The sequence below is a fragment of the Squalius cephalus genome, assembly GCF_949319135.1.
Source record: "Squalius cephalus genome assembly, chromosome: 6".
Classification (NCBI taxonomy): domain Eukaryota; kingdom Metazoa; phylum Chordata; class Actinopteri; order Cypriniformes; family Leuciscidae; genus Squalius; species Squalius cephalus.
Genome location: NC_137127.1, coordinates 906,146 through 922,318, shown reverse-complemented (window position 1 = coordinate 922,318; position 16,173 = coordinate 906,146). Strand labels below are relative to the sequence as shown.

Sequence of the window (16,173 nt, the reverse complement as noted above, 5' to 3'; positions counted from 1 at the left end):
TTCATGTCTTTATGTTTCCAGTCCAAATATCTAAAACATTCTTAAATCAAGAAGCATTTACTAGAGAAGTAAAATTACATAAGAAAGTCATTTTACAGACATAAGTCTTGTTTCCTGATAAAAATAAAGTGTTTGCTTAAAACAAGCAAAATTATCCACTAATGGGGTAAGAAATATCATTTTAATGCAAATTTAAAACAAGAAAAAAAATCTTAATGCAAATTTAAAACAAGAAAAAAAATCTTGATTCAATTTTAAAACAAAAAAAAAAAAATGGAAAACAAGAAAAAAAAATCTTGATTCAAATGGAAAACAAGATTATGTTTCTTACCCCATTGGCAGATCATTTTGCTTGTTTTAAGCAAAAACTCACTTAATTAAAAAAAAATTATCAGCAAACAAGACAGAATTTCTTATGTAATTTTACTCATCTAGTAAATGCTTCTTGATTTAAGAAAGTTTAGATATTTGGACTGGAAACAAGACATTTTTTTGTCTGCATTTTTTGCAGTGTAGAAGAAGCACTTGCATAGAGTCCGTTTCTGATCTCAGAGTTGACATAAACTCATTAGACATTACTAATAATTCATTATATGCAAAGAAAGAAAGTTTGAAATTGAAAACCACTGAAATCAAATATTAACTCAGTTTGAAGCTTGACACTGAACACTTGATTTCCAGCATTCCTGAACAGCGAGACGTTTGGAGATGCGATGGTTTGATCATCTCACCAGAGGAACAGCTGAAGTGTGTGTGTGAGACTGCTCTTCTGAAGGGCCTCTTCTCTCTAATGAAGCTCTTGATCCCCACACCGGCTCCTTTATGAGACGCACACGGCAAATATTTGAAGAGAGTTGCGAGAACAATGAGAGTCTGCTGGAAGTAAGAGCTGGACACACACTCACGGCTGGTCTCGAGTCTCTCTAAACACACACTTCAAGAGCCACGATACGCTGAAATCATAACAAACACTGCGAAGAGTTCGTGTCCCGAACACCTCGAGTCAGCGCTGGATCCACAGACGCGAGTGATGGAACAAGAGCAGACTCTGATTCCGACTCAATCAAACACATTTTTGAGATGATTTTAAAACGTTTTCATTTGTCGTGGCGCACGTTTCCGTGTGAGTTTGTTGTGTGCAAAACGACAAGTCAGAAGAAAAGGTTCCGGAGAAACTTAAAGGGTTCGGGATCATTTCGTTAATTTAGTTTTAAGTCATTTTGTAATTAAATTTGATGAATTAAGGAGCTTGTAAACATGCTTTATCAGTAGAAGAAAAAAAACGTTAAACATGAAATCAAAATGCAATGGTTTAAGACCTTTCGCATTTTTTTTGGAACAAAGGCTTCTTTAAAATTGAGTCTAGAACCGTAAAGTTTAATATTTAACCTTTTTTGGTTACATTTTATTTCGATGTTCCACTTTAGACATTCTACTAACTATAAGTAACTACAGGTCAACTAACTCTCATTAGAGTATTGGTAGACTCTGCTTTAACACTGCAAACATACAAAACTATCTGCCAATGGGGCAAGAAAAATAATCTAAATTCTAATGGAAAACAAGAAAAATAATCTGAATTCTAATGGAAAACAAGAAAAATAAACTTAATTCTAATGGAAAACAAGAAAAATAATCTGAATTCTAATGGAAAACAAGAAAAATAAACTTAATTCTAATGGAAAACAAGAAAAATAATCTGAATTCTAATGGAAAACAAGAAAATCAAACTTAATTCTAATGGAAAACAAGAAAAATAATCTGAATTCTAATGGAAAACAAGAAAAATAAACTTAATTCTAATGGAAAACAAGAAAATCAAACTTAATTCTAATGGAAAACAAGAAAAATAATCTGAATTCTAATGGAAAACAAGAAAATCAAACTTAATTCTAATGGAAAACAAGAAAAATAATCTGAATTCTAATGGAAAACAAGAAAAATAAACTTAATTCTAATGGAAAACAAGAAAAATAATCTGAATTCTAATGGAAAACAAGAAAAATAAACTGAATTCTAATGGAAAACAAGAAAAATAAACTTAATTCTAATGTTAAACAAGAAAAATAATCTGAATTCTAATGGAAAACAAGAAAAATAAACTTAATTCTAATGTTAAACAAGAAAAATAATCTGAATTCTAATGGAAAACAAGAAAAATAAACTTAATTCTAATGTTAAACAAGAAAAATAATCTGAATTCTAATGGAAAACAAGAAAAATAAACTGAATTCTAATGGAAAACAAGAAAAATAATCTTGTTTTCCAATGGAAAACAAGATTATTTTTCTTGCCCCATTGGCAGATATCTCACTTCACAAACTCACTTCATTTTGATTTTTCATTTCAGAAAATAAGATACAGTTTCTTAAGTCATTTTAGTTTTCTAGTAAATGCTTCTTGATTAAAGAACTTTTAGAAATTTGGACTGGAAACAAGAAACAAGCATTTTTTGCAGTGTTGAAGCAGAAGTCCACTAATCCTCTAATGAGAGTTTGTTGACCAGTGAGTTAAAGGTGCAGTCTGTGAGAGTGACAGCTAGTGGTGGAAACAGGCACTGCAGTCGAACTCAGAGTACTGGAGATCGAGGTTCCTCCCACCCCGCCTCCTCAGACTCACGCTCACACGGGCCGCCAGTTTGAGACGCGCTACAGGAACGAGCGCAGTGGATAATGAAGATGGCAACGTGCAGTTTCACAGAGCAAAACAAAAACACACATTCCAGAGTAAAATAACGGGCAGTAGAAGTGTGTTTCAGAGAGACGAGTGTGTGAACTCAGCATGATTCCTCAGTGTATGCAAACATATTATGGTATTTCTATGCTTTAGTAGAGTGAAAGTTACATACAGAACCTTTAGAGGCAGCAGAATGTCTAAAGTTGACTATCGAAATCAAAAAAAATGTAAGCGTATAGTGCGTGATCTATAGTAGTTTAGTGTATGATAATAGTGTATGTAACAAGAAAGCCTAGAGTTTTAAGATCTCCAGATCTGAAGTAGAGTCGTGTATTCCAGCCTTGAATGGTTTCACTCAATCATCCGGCCATTTAAAGAGTCTCAAACGCAATAAAAAGTCAAAACTATGACATAAATCAGTATTACATAATTATAATTATGACGGAAAATATCAAAATTATGACAAAAAGTCAATAATGACACAAAAAACATGAATTTATCAACATAAAGTGTAACCAATTTTTTGTGTGTGATCTTTAGTTGTTTAGATGCCATTTTTTCTTGTAACCGCTTACAAAGCGGGCAAGTGTTGTGTGCATAGTGTTAACCTCTCCGTATATCTGAAGCAGTGTCGTGTGTTCCAGCGGTTTCACTCAGTCACACTCAGAGTCTCAAACGCAGCGAGAGCGACCAGCAGAAGCGCGAGCTGAGGAAGAGCCGGAGCGCCTGAGCTCGACATCACCGCGTCGCTCGCCTCGCTTCCCGGTTTCGTCTCGTAATCCTCGTCCTCGTACGCATCGTCGTGTTCGGCGCCGGCGTCTCCGATCAAACACAGTTTCACCATGTTCTGTTTCACAACCTCACAGAATGGCCGCTCGAGGCCGTCGCACACGCAGGTGTTCAGCAAGACGCCGTTCGGCATCAGCAGGAGATCCTCGATGGTGGAGCGGCACTGCGGCGAACACTTCCTCCCGTTGAACAGTTGTCCACAGTGGGACAGATACGCCATCAGAGACGCGTGACACGCGGGGTCGTCCTCACAGCGCCGGCGCGCTTCGGTGCAACCCATGCTGTCGGCTCCGCCAGGATGAGTGCGCGGGAGACAGGGGTCGATGGCTCGTTTAGCGCTCAGACACTCGGTGTCCGTCTCGCAGGAGCATCTCTCCAGATCCGGCCCGGATCCGGTTTGGTTGAGGCGGATTAGCGCGCTAATACAGTGGCTTGGACACTGGCGGCGTTCCCCGCGGATGTTCCCGTCGCACGCGCTCAGGTACTGGTTATACGCTAGCTCACACTCGCGCTCCTCGTGACACCTGACTAGCGCCTGCCAGCAAACCAGCTGAGCGTCCAGAGTCATCATCACAGACCACGTGATTAACGCCAAGATGATCTTCATGTCTGAGCTCAGATGCACGCGCGCATCGGTTCGGTTCTGATGCACAGCGCCGGGGGAATAACGTGCATCGCGTGGCAAAAACTTCAGAGTTGCTTTCAACGAGAAAAGTCAGTCCACAGTTATGCAATCAGTTCGATCCGCTGCTGTCCGAGAGCATTTCCCTGCATCTTCACCAGAATCCTCCGTTTGGGGTTTTATGTTGTTTTGAATGAGAACTTCAGAGTTAGTTTCGGCCAGAATACATCACAAGTCATGCATTTATACTCCACAACACAGCCTTTAGTCCAGTCCAGTTCAGTCCAGTCCAGTCCAGTCCGCTGCTATCCGAGCGCAGGTCTCTGTGTCTTCAAGAGAAACTGCAAAAACTTCATTCCGCCGAGAACAGACACGTTTCCTCCTCAATGAAGCTTTTCATCAGTCGATCAGTTCGATCCGCTGCTATCCGAGAGCATTTCCCTGGATCTTCCTGAGAGTCCTCCTCCAGTCAGGGCTGGTCGTGCTGTGTTGAGGGAGAATCCTCCTTTCTCGTGTTGTTTTGAGTGTTTTCTGCTCTTAAAGTGCTGTTACGGCTTCATGCTGCCTGTCTTTGTCCCTCCGACTCTTTCACGCTCGGCTGTGCATTCACACACACACACACACACACACACACACACGACCCCTCCTCCAAAACCCTCCTCTCTTTATTATTCATTCTCTAGTTCTATTGGCTGTAAACGCGGGATTTCATCCATAGAAACGCCGTTTTTGGCAAAGCTCAACTCCTGTACGGGATAAATAAAATTTTTATACATTTCATGAAGCTTGCGAGCTGTGTGGTCTCTCTCTCTCTCGTTCTCTCTCTCTCTGCGTGAGATTACAAAACCCTGTCAGGAGAGAGAGAGAGAAACACACACACACACACATTCCTCTGTTGGAAGCTCAACATCTGCAAACCACTTCTTCAATTTAAAGCGCAGAAAAACAAATCTGTTTCTCTTTAGCGCAAACCCAAGAACAAGCCCCTGTGTAAACCGACTGGATCCCGGCGGGTCTTCATCCCCCGCTCCTCTCGGCTGCTTTCGGGTGTTTTAATCGCGCCCCGCTGGAAAAGAAAAGGCCACAAAAGTGTTTTCTGGACCGTTTCACCCTCTTTGTGTGCGACTGGCCATGCAGCAGCCCAGAGGAACGTCAATGGAGAGACTTTCCACAACAATATATTTACGGCTCTGTCCTTTCACTGCGCACTTGAGATCCGCCGCGCTCCGCTATTCAGATGGAAAACACTGGGACTGGAGTGAAGGAACTATGCAAAACCACAACCATCCCCGGAGTCTGTTACAGGACAAAAGCCGGGAGAGAGGGAACAGTGTGTGGGGGCTAGTTGTCACAGTCCTCAGATGGGCAACTCTCTGAAAGCGACTCTGTGAGCCAGAAAACAACAGATGCTTGTTCTGTTGTAGGAGGACCGTTTCTGACACGTTCATGCTTTGGTAAATCATGAGTAATGAAATAAAAAGTCAAAACTATGACAATTTAGTTATTATAAATAATTATGACAAAAAAAATCAAAATTCAAATATGACAAAAAAATCTAAATTGACATAAAAATTATTTTTTTAGATAAAAAGTCAAAATTGTGTCATAAAAAGTCAAAATTGTGTCATAAAAAGTCAAAATTATGGCATAAAAATTCATAAATATAACAAAAAGTCAAAATTATGACACAAGTCCTCAAAATTATGGCAAAGTCATAATTATAACTGATGTCAAAATATGACAAAAAGTTTCATTAAAATATAAAAAGTCTAAATTATGACATAAATCAAAATTATGACATAAAGTCATCAAAATAACGACACGCGTCGAATTTATGACAGTCAAAATTATCACATAAAAAGTCATAATTATAAGTTGAAATTATGACAAAAAAGTCGAAATTATGACGTCGTAATAATGACACAATTATGACAAAAAAGTTAAAATTGTCACAAGAAATCAACATTTTGACCAGTTGAAATTATAAAAAAAAGTCAAAATTAGGACATAAAAAGCCAAATTTATTAGATAAAAAAATCTAAATGACAACTTTGTCATAATTATGACAATTTAGTTATTATAAATAATTATGACAAAAAAAAAATCAAAATTCAAATATTCAAATATGACAAAAAAATCTAAATTGACATAAAAATTATTTTTTTTAGATAAAAAGTCAAAATTGTGTCATAAAAAGTCAAAATTGTGTCACAAAAAGTCAAAATTATGACACAAGTCCTCAAAATTATGGCAAAGTCATAATTATAACTAAAATCAAAATTATGATGTCAAAATATGACAAAAAGTTTCATTAAAATATAAAAAGTCTAAATTATGACATAAATCAAAATTATGACATAAGTCATCGAAATAACGACACGCGTCGAATTTATGACAGTCAAAATTATCACATAAAAAGTCATAATTATGACTAATTGAAATTATGACGTCATAATAATGACACAATTATGACAAAAAAAGTTAAAATTGTCACAAGAAATCAACATTTTGACCAGTTGAAATTATAACAAAAAGTTAAAATTAGGACATAAAAAGCCAAATTTATTAGATAAAAAAATCTAAATTACAACTTTGTCATAATTATGATTTACAAGCATGATTTTTTTTTTCTTATGTGGGGGAAATGTGCTTCTAAAAATCTGTTGATTTTTAAAACCGCTTAAAAATTCAGTCTGGAAATGTCAAATTCTCTTAATCAAAATCCCAATATCACCACATTTTGTAAAAATAATTTCAGTTGGGTATAAAACAATCGTCCCCTTTGCTGCCTGGTCTAGGCTGTGTTGTCTGAACAGCGTCTGAAACTGTGTTACCTGCGGCTCTCTATGATGAATCGCTTGTCGTGTTCCTCATTTGTAAGGTGCTTTGGATGAAATCGTCTGCTAAATGAATGTGTAAATGTAAACAGAATCAGTGAGGTAAAATACACTAAATCACAGCTGGGTAACTGACATGACAAGCAGTGATACTGCATCTAAAACAGTTTCAAACAACATTATAATGGTTGTAGAAATGCTGTACATGTACATGAGAAACTCTACCACACTGCAGGACTAGTGAACTTCAAAACAGCTAAAAGGTGATTAAAACACTTCTAAGCAATGAAATTGACCTAAACTCAATGTTCATTTGCAAAAAGATTATTTGTTACCTATAAAGTTCCTGATGAGAGCTGAATTAGTGCTAGTGAAGCGTGTGTTTCTGTTGTCCGATACCTCCACCTACAGGTCAGATACGGCACTGCATGATCACACAAAGCCTGAAATCACATCACATGCATCATAATCTTTGTACAAATATATTTATTACACTTTCAACAGTCAAAAATCAGCAAGGTCCGGAAATTACAGAAGAATAATTACATGAATGCATCACATTGGTAATTACGTTACTTATGCAACGGAAACGACTATCGAGGGCATAAGTAAAATAAACACCACTCTTGCCATTAATAAAGAAATAAACATACAATAATCTTACGGGTCAGATAAAATACAGCCTTTTTCTTCACATGAACTGGCTATTAGCTCTGTCCTTTAGATCAGAGATGGGAATATTAATATTGCTTTATGTTGTTTCACTTATTGCTCCTTCACTCAAAACCCAAATCCCAGTATGGCTTCATTCATAAGACACAGAACATGAACTCCTTCGTTCTCACCTCAACAGAAGATCATTATCCCCAGACAGCAACACAGTGTCGGCTCTGATCCGGCCCACATGTGGGCAGACACAATGTTACTGTCTGTTTTTTTGTTTTTTTTAAGAGAGAGGGAAAACCAGAAAGAAAAAGGTCGACGACACCAAACCACCTGCACACAACAGCAGCACTCAATGAAAGGTCAAAGGGCGTTAATGACATCAGGGGTCATTAAGGTGAAACATGAAGGTGTTTGTGTGGATGGACCTCCATTCCTGCTCCCATAAGCCCTTCATACAGACGTAGCGACCCAGACAGCAACATAGTGGCGGCCCAGATCCGGGCCACATCTGGAACATGTGGATTCAACGCGAACCAGATCCGGGCCACATCTGGAACATGTGGATTCAACGTGAACCAGATCCGGGCCACATTTGGAACATGTGGATTCAACACGGCCCAGATCCGGGCCACATCTGGAACATGTGGATTCAACGCGAACCAGATCCGGGCCACATCTGGAACATGTGGATTCAACACGGCCCAGATCCGGGCCACATCTGGAACATGTGGATTCAACACGGCCCAGATCCGGGCCACATCTGGAACATGTGGATTCAACGCGAACCAGATCCGGGCCACATCTGGAACATGTGGATTCAACGTGAACCAGATCCGGGCCACATCTGGAACATGTGGATTCAATGCAAACCAGATCCGGGCCACATCTGGAACATGTGGATTCAACACGGCCCAGATCCGGGCCACATCCGGAACATGTGGATTCAATGTGAACCAGATCCGGGCCACATCTGGAACATGTGGATTCAACGTGAACCAGATCCGGGCCACATCCGGAACATGTGGATTCAACACGGCCCGGATCCGGGCCACATCTGGAACATGTGGATTCAACGCGAACCAGATCCGGGCCACATCCGGAACATGTGGATTCAAAGCGTACCAGATCCGGGCCACATCCGGAACATGTGGATTCAACACGGCCCGGATCCAGTCCACATCTGGAACATGTGGATTCAACGTGTACCAGATCCAGTCCACATCTGGAACATGTGGATTCAACGCGAACCAGATCCGGGCCACATCTGGAACATGTGGATTCCATGCGGCCCAGATCCGGGCCACATCTGGAACATGTGGATTCAACGTGTACCAGATCCAGTCCACATCTGGAACATGTGGATTCAACGCGTACCAGATACGGGCCACATCCGGAACATGTGGATTCAACACGGCCCAGATCCGGGCCACATCTGGAACATGTGGATTCAACGCGAACCAGATCCGGCCCACATCTGGAACATGTGGATTCAACGCGGCCCGGATGTGGGCCGGATCTGAGCCAACACTATGTTGCTGTCTGGAGAGTCGTTTCTCCACGAACCCGCTACGCTATCGCTGTAATAAACCTATTCAGACCGGAGCAGTGAATCTCCAGAAACATGTCGTATTTCACCACAAAGTCAAGAAATTATACTTGCATGTTATTTGCATTGCGGCGTTACTTTCATGAGAACATGATTTATGCAAAATATACCTTTCCCGTCAGGTGAAATGCGACCTGAGCATGTTTTCCGCGAGATTCTCCGAGCAGGGTGTGTATATTTGATGACATTTAAACTCCTAGAACAACATTAGCATCATGAAACCTACACGTCACACTGGATATATGAACACGGATGTTTGTCAGCATGGAGATGAGGAGAGGATGATCACATGACGCAGCACTTCTCGGCAGAGTTCTTCAGGTCCTCCAGTGTGGCCTGAGCTTTGCCCTTCAGATGGCCCATGTCCACGTTCTGGATGTTGGTCAGCTGACCCAGGACCGACTGCTTCTGCTCCTCCTCCTGGTTGTCTTCAGCGATCATCTTAGCCAGTTCGGTGGGGAGCTCAACGTCATCTCGCGCCGCCTGGATCTGAGTCTCGTCCAGCTCGTTCTGAAAAACAGGAATGAAATACATACAAATACATTAGGCCCTGTTCATTTACATTTACACTTTTATCCAAAGCGACTAACATTGCATTTCAAGTAGGGCTCGTTAAATTCCTATGACGCGCATATACGCGCAGGGATCTGATTGTTTCACACAGACCGTTGTTCAATGTTCAGAAAGCACACCATAGCGCGTGATATATTTTGAATTTAGTTGGCGCGATGGCGGAGAGTAAAGATAAACGCAGAGAATGTTATTGTAAAGATAAACGCAGAGATTTTGTCGTCATCGTCCCGTCGTAAATTTTTAAAAACAAAATTATAGGCTTAAGTGCAGGGTCCGAAAGTTGGTTGTTTTCTCGCTATGGTCACACACACACACACACACACACACACACACACACACACACACACACACACACACACACACCGTTGGCGGTGCGTTCAAAGTCATCTGTCAGTTGTGCAGTTACCCAAAATCTCCTGAATGAAGTTAAAACCCATCATGTCACTGAAATGTGTTTTTTAAATCAAGTGATCAAAGTGCCCGTTGCCGCTGCGATCAGTGGCGCGGATACAGTGTTTTCTCGTGTGGCTCGCGCACGTACACGCCGCACTGTCTTTCACTCGGACGCGCGCTTCAATCCGTTGCGGCAATGCATCACATATGCTTAAACTTTTATGTAGCCACGCAACAATAATTTCAGCATGCATTCACTTTATACACCGGGACGTCATGGAGGAACAAATATTGTATTGCAGTCTTTGCGAGACCTTGTTTGTATGTCACGTCTGCCAAATAGTTACAGACAACAACAAAAAATTAAACTCCCCAGCCTGCTTCTCCAAATCCACTCGTACTTTTGGGGAAGACATTATAGGCCTAATCGGCTACCAAAGTAATTGAGCATAGAACATTTTCAATTAACAAAAAATATAATACTACAAAACGTGCTATACTTCAACTAACCTAAGTGAAAAACAAAATGCTGTTCTTTTTCTATTTAACAAAATGCATATTTGCAATAAAACATTCCCCTTTTCAAAGCTACACTTTGTGTAGGTGTCTCCAACGAATGCAATTTGAAGTTAAATTGCAGTTAAATGCAATCCTTTTTTTGTATTAAGAAGACAAAACTAAGGCCAAATGGCCTTTACTATTTAAGTTTGTATTCATAGTTTTACATGTTATACATGTTTTACAGTAAGTTGACTTAACTGTATTGTTATACAATTGTTGGCACTGGCACTTATAAACACTAAATGGGTAAATATTGCAATAAATAGGGCTTAGTTTTGGAGCCAAATGTTGGAGTTGGAATAAATACCTCTTTTTTTTTTTTTTGAGAGAAATAAAAGCCAAATGCTTGATCATTTTACATCCACATCATTTTTTATCCGATTAATCGACCGATTAAGTGCTAGATTAATCGATTACAAAAAGAATCAATAGCTGCAGCCCTAATTTCAAGGCACACATTTACATTCTTATCAGTTCTTGCTTTCCCTGGGAATCAAACCCATGACCTTGGCGTTGCAAGCGCCAGCGCTCTACTGTTTGAGCTTTCTGGAACATGTGGATTCAATGCAGCCCAGATGCAAAAAATCAGAATCAGTAAAATAGGCTTCAAAATCTTGGTCACAACTAAGGCAAATTAATAGGGGTGTGACAATATATCGAGTCACAATATATTGCAATACAAAAATGCAACAATATGTATTGTGTATAGTTCACCCAAATGAAAAATTACTGTGTGAGACAAAATTCAAGTTTTCAGAGTTTTAGTGTCAGTACTACATAAACTACTATATAATGTTGAATATAATGTATAATAATGCAATGGGGAATATTTGTGTGTCCTGATAATGTCAAATGTCTGATGTTACCAGACATTATTTTAAATATATCTAGTCAGTTAAAGAGTGCAAACATATTCATTGAAAATAATTCAGTATTTTCCTCTTCAGAATCATGAATATTGTTATTCTGGTGTCTCTATTGTCCTGTGCTTTGGGTTTCAGCACCAAATCCAATCCTATTCATTTACATCCACAATGTAATACCAAATTTACCATTTTTAATCAACAGTAAATGTTTTGTTAACCTTTTATCATAAGTCTTGGAGTATCGCAATAATATAGTATCAGTATTGTGACATGAGGGTCTCGTTACACCCCTATAAATTAGGATAAATTAGTAAGTTGCTTTGGATAAAAGCATCTGCTAAATGATTAAATGTAACATTAACAATGATCAATATATTTGTTAAGAGTATAATCATTGTTACAATTGTAACAATAACATTGTTAATGTTAGTTAATAAAAATGCAACTGTTCATGTTATAAATGCTTCATTTTCATTGTTAGTTAATGTTGCAGTTAACTAATATTAACAAAAGGAACCTTATTAATAATAATATCTTTAATTGCACAATATAACACCTTATTTGGTGGTGAAATGTGTGATTCAGCCGTGTGTTGATGAGCGAGGTGTTGGGATGGAAGTTGTAATAGTGTGGGCAGATGTGTGATTAATTGTTACCTTTGGCAACCTGTATTTGTCTCTGAAGTGAGTCCTGATGGTCGCCCTCTCCGCCTTCTTCTGGGCAAAATTGGTGTCTCGCTCTTGCCTGAGGAGAAATGAGAACAGAAGCATCTCAAACACACACAAACACTGTAATCTGAGGATGGACTGGGCTCTTCAAGGCTCTTTTGATCTTTTATCCATCTACGCTAGTCTAACATGTCAATCTCAAGCTAATAAGCATCATCTGTCCGATTCCTGGTTCAAACAGCAGTTGAACTGATTGTTGGTTGGACTAATTTTAGGACTTTTTGTTTTGGGATGCTTATTTGAATAATGATCATATAAGACCTAAATTGACCTTAAAAAGTAATCTCTGTCATGACAAGCCATTTCAGGCTTTTTCGCTTCATTTTAGCATGAGCTAAAACAAATCTACGTCCACAGAGAGAGATGTCATTCTGGAGGATTAAACTGCTTTCCTCTGTACGCCGAGGAATCTTGTGGAATAAATACCTTCAAAGAGAGCATTAAAAAACTTCAGACTGACTGGATTTCTAGGGTTTATTTGCCAAAAGTCTGGTGAAACGAACAGTTGCTTACAACAATCGCATTTGTCCATTACAGAAACCTGAAAACATTTCAAATAAGTGCGCAATGAGACAATCAACATAAGCAAAATCAAATAGAGTTAAAATTTGATTATAATATTTATTGTAATATTGTAGTTAAAAAAAATCAGCAGCTTATTAAACTTTGGAAATAATCAACACAGAAATGGATTAGTTATGGATTTACTTAATACATAACTATAAATCTTCTGTGCTTCTACAGATTTTGCCTTTCATGCAGTGTGTAATAAAACTGTAAAAGATCAAACTTCAAATAAACTGAGTTATTGTCTCCTAAAAGAAAGAAGTGATTCTGAACTGAAACGAGTCGTCAGTAATTCAGACTCACTTCCTGTTGAATCTGCATATGTTTGTAACTAATTTGCATAACGCCAGCCTGTGGTGTTGATTGGCTGAGCAGCGTCTCTTAGCTCCGCCCTCAAACACTGTAGTGTATCTGAGACTGGAAGAGTTTGGTTCGTGTTGTTCGTGTCGAGAAGACGCTGTTTTCTGAGATTGATACGGTAAAACCCACGCCATCGTCACTGTTCGTATCACTGTGATCAAGAGCTGAGATTCAGATATGATAATGAGCGTTTGCTTTCTGACCAATCACAGCAGAGCAGTTCTCAGAGAGGCGGAGCTTAGAGAGACTGAATCCTTGATGGAAGCGTTTCAGAGAAAAGAGCTGAAGCTGCAGTGCAGATTATGAGGACATTAAAGTGTTTTTGACCTTGAATGAATGTGAACATGTTGTAGGAGACGCCAAAACAACATTAGGAGCCTTTAAAATAGTATAATAGGGGATTTTAAGTTAACCTCAAGATGTGTTACGTGATTGTTAAAGGTCATGTGAGGTGAAAAGTCTCCAGGGCTGAAGCAAAGGTCATAACAGAATGCACACATTTAAGTGGGGGAATAACAACCAGCAATTAAAGATAACATCTAGGTTTGGTATTTGGAGGGTTGTTGGTTCGAGCCCTGAAAAGAGGACGATATGAGCCATTATCAAGGCACTTAAATGTTCCAGGTTCAATACAAGTTAAGCTGTATCTGTAAAAAACAGTAATGCACTTGTAATGGATTACACACTAATGGATGAGTTTCACCAGGTACTGTCGTACTGAACCTGGAACCGTCCTTTTATGATTTCTCCAGAGGGATCATCCGTATAATAAGTGTCTGCTAAATGAGAAGACGAGAACGAGCGAAAATATCTCAGGGATTTAGACTCGCACTGACACTCGACTGATGCTCATCCACAGCAAATGAATAGTTAAAATAATCCCCATATCAATAAGCAGCAAAAAAAACCTTTGAGAAGATCATGGTGGTTTGGCTGATTGGAGAGATTAAACACACAATTCCATGTCAAAGTCAACAGTCTTAAACTAGCTGTTCTCAGCATGTAAAATCTGCTCTCCGAGGGAATGAGCTGGATTACCAGATCGGCACAGCCATTTGAAGTCTGTGAAATCACAATTTTACAAATATGGCAGTTATGCAAACCGTACTGTCAACACAGCCACCTGTTCAAGTCAGTCCTTTACGAGATGATTTCTGAAGACAAAGCATGTGAAGAACACAGTGGAATGTTTTGGCTGGATCAATATGGTGGTTTTAACAACCTAATTCTTTCGTTTTTCACAAGAAGTGTTTAACTGGACCTAAATGTTCTGATTGGGAAATGTGATTGAAACTAGGTGTAAAATACTAATTAAAATAATTTTACCTGAGGCGAGAATGAGTGGATTCTAATACTGCATAAAGCAGAGAAGTGAATCTATACTCGCCTAGCATGGTAATATTGTGTTTTTGGACATGTATCATGGTACATACACCGCGGTAAACATGGTAAGTATATTGGGGTACCATGTAAATACCATTGTCTATTAATATGGTATGTATCCCTATGGTACATTACTTTTTTATAAGTGGTTCATCTTTCTTTTTTAATTTGTTCTCACATGCTTAAGAACAGATATAACTAATTCAATTCTAATTATCAATTCTGATACTACTTTACAATACACGACTTTCATAAATGCTAAACCTCTCAATGTCTGAACCAACTTGACAGAATTTGCGATGAAAAGGTAAAATATTCTGAATTATACACGCAATTCTGTTGGACTGTAATGTAAATAATGTGGAGTATTATTCATATCTGACTGAGCATGAATATCCCTGAGCGAAATGAGCAGCTGGGAGCGCGCGCGCGCGATATCCACCGAAGCGCGAAAAATGCGCGCTCATTTCCAAACGTCCGCTTCTTCACAACAGCGTTCACCTCACAAAAACATCAACAAATTTCAGAGAAATACTCCGATATCAGGTATGAAGGAAGGTTTGTCTTACTTTTCCTCCTCTAGCTGCTGTTGGTACTCTTCAAACTCTTCTTGTGTCATTCCTTTAGCAGCCGCTTCGGATTTCTCTCCTTCAGGTTTGTCTTCTGTCAGACCTCCTGTCAGATTCTTCAGCTGACCTCCGACGACGTGTTTTACCATGAAAGCCATCGTGAGATAGTACAATGTTCTTTAATAATCTTCCTTTTGGCGAGCTATTTCTCCAAAACTGTTATTAATTCCAATTAGGTCAATAATGTGGACAGGAAAACGTCTTTTTTTTTCCCGTGATCGCCGAACAGAAACTCCTCAGCGGAGGTAAAGTGAAGTGAAGTGATGTGGATTCTTCTCCTCATCTGAGTCACATCATCAGTTTGACTCTTCTATCCACCCAATCCCGTGTTTCCTCACTCGATTCTTCCCGCCCAATCCAACGGACCGCTGGATTAAGCGCGCGCAGCTCGTGCGTTGAGTCACTGACGGTTTTTTTTTTTAGCGGGCGCGCGTGACATGTCAAAACGCATCGTGCCTCGGTTTTCGGTGCGCGCGTGCTTGTGTGTGTGTGTGTCTGTGAGACTCCAAGTCGGTTAACGGGATGACAGTAAGCAGAAAGCATTCAGAGCGCCTATACAGCATCCATCTGGAGGGTGAGTAAATCCTGTGAGGAAAAAAGTGAGAAAGTAAAAGTGTGAAATGAAATATCTAACAAAAATTATAAGGTTCTGTGGCCAACGTTTTAGTTTATTTGGAAAAGGGCAGAACTGTAATCCCAGAGATTACCATCCATGCGTATAAAGCTGTCACCATCACCTCCACATGGATTATCATGCAAGATGAGGCATATTTAACAGTCAAACATGCTTTAATAAAGTGAGGTAAGGTTTAACTCTTAAAGTACCTCAAATATGTTTAGCTTGCCTACACGTTAATTGCATGAATTTACATGTCACAAAAACAAAGAACTCATATACTGAGAACACAAATAATAAA

General features: G+C 39.2%; 2 protein-coding genes across 3 annotated transcripts in view; both read right to left on the bottom strand.

The window, feature by feature from the left end:
• The window catches only part of LOC307160041 (growth arrest-specific protein 1), a 6,258-nt gene extending 1,549 nt beyond the window's left edge, over positions 1-4,709 (bottom strand). The window contains exon 1 of the mRNA XM_079873845.1: positions 1-4,709. This exon is cut by the window's left edge and continues 1,549 nt beyond it. Coding sequence (XP_079729971.1) covers positions 3,326-4,072 — 747 coding nt within the window. The 5' untranslated portion in view covers positions 4,073-4,709 and the 3' untranslated portion in view covers positions 1-3,325.
• A 2,689-nt stretch (positions 4,710-7,398) lies between these two features.
• Positions 7,399-15,832, bottom strand: cplx3b (complexin 3b). 2 transcript variants are annotated; one of them, XR_013821490.1, is made up of 4 exons: positions 15,197-15,605; positions 12,246-12,333; positions 9,119-9,706; positions 7,399-9,064 (listed from the first exon to the last, which is right to left on the bottom strand). XR_013821490.1 is itself a non-coding variant. In XM_079873849.1 (3 exons), the coding sequence occupies exons 1-3, from the start codon at positions 15,352-15,354 to the stop codon at positions 9,482-9,484; spliced, it is 471 nt and encodes a 156-aa protein (XP_079729975.1). In that variant the 5' UTR covers positions 15,355-15,832; the 3' UTR covers positions 7,399-9,481. The 2 variants fall into 2 exon arrangements, 1 of the variants encoding a protein (XP_079729975.1); XM_079873849.1 differs by having other exon boundaries at positions 7,399-9,706; positions 15,197-15,832.
• Positions 15,833-16,173: the final 341 nt, after the last annotated feature.